This window comes from Calidris pugnax, unplaced genomic scaffold (assembly GCF_001431845.1).
Source record: "Calidris pugnax isolate Ruff unplaced genomic scaffold, ASM143184v1 scaffold102, whole genome shotgun sequence".
Classification (NCBI taxonomy): domain Eukaryota; kingdom Metazoa; phylum Chordata; class Aves; order Charadriiformes; family Scolopacidae; genus Calidris; species Calidris pugnax.
Window position 1 is genome coordinate 4,952,113 of NW_015090846.1, and position 557 is coordinate 4,952,669.

Sequence of the window (557 nt, forward strand, 5' to 3'; positions counted from 1 at the left end):
CGCTGCCTCGGCCCGGCCGCCGCCCCCGCTCCCCGCCCGTTGCCATGACAGCCGCGCGGAGGACGGGGCGCGCGAGGGGCCAATCGCCGTGAGGCGGGGGAACCCCCGCTTCCCTCCGCCCCCCGCCGGCAATGACGTCCTGTGGCCGCCGCGGCCATTTTGGGATCGGGCAGTTGCCGCCGGCCTCTTCCGGGGAGGCCATTTCGGAAAGGCGCGGGGCGGGGCGCGGCCGCCATCTTGGAAGCGGGCGGCGTCGGGAGGGAAGTCTCTGCCCCGTAGGTGGCGATCGCCTCAGGGCGCTCCTACAGGTCTGGCAGCCGTTGTCTTTGGCCACCGAAACCCCTGCCCGCGTGTCTTAGATATTAAATCCATTCCTTACCGTGCGGTGGAGTGATTTTTCACCTTGAGGCAGAGGGGCGCGGTGCCGCCACACCGAGACAGAGCCCTGCTCGGGACCGGCACCGCGGCCCAGCGCTGGAGCTTCCTCAGTAATGACCAACTGGCAGTCCCGGACTGATGCCCGCTGCGTGGTTTGATTAGTTTCTGTATTTTCTTGT

At 68.0% G+C, this 557-nt stretch overlaps 1 protein-coding gene across 1 annotated transcript in view; it reads right to left on the reverse strand.

Annotated features, from left to right (window-relative positions):
- Positions 1 to 202, reverse strand: part of TTLL11 (tubulin tyrosine ligase like11) — a 45,945-nt gene extending 45,743 nt beyond the window's left edge. The window contains exon 1 of the mRNA XM_014942742.1: positions 81 to 202. Coding sequence (XP_014798228.1) covers positions 81 to 202 — 122 coding nt within the window. The remainder of the gene's footprint in view (positions 1 to 80) is intronic.
- Between the last annotated feature and the right edge of the window lie 355 nt (positions 203 to 557).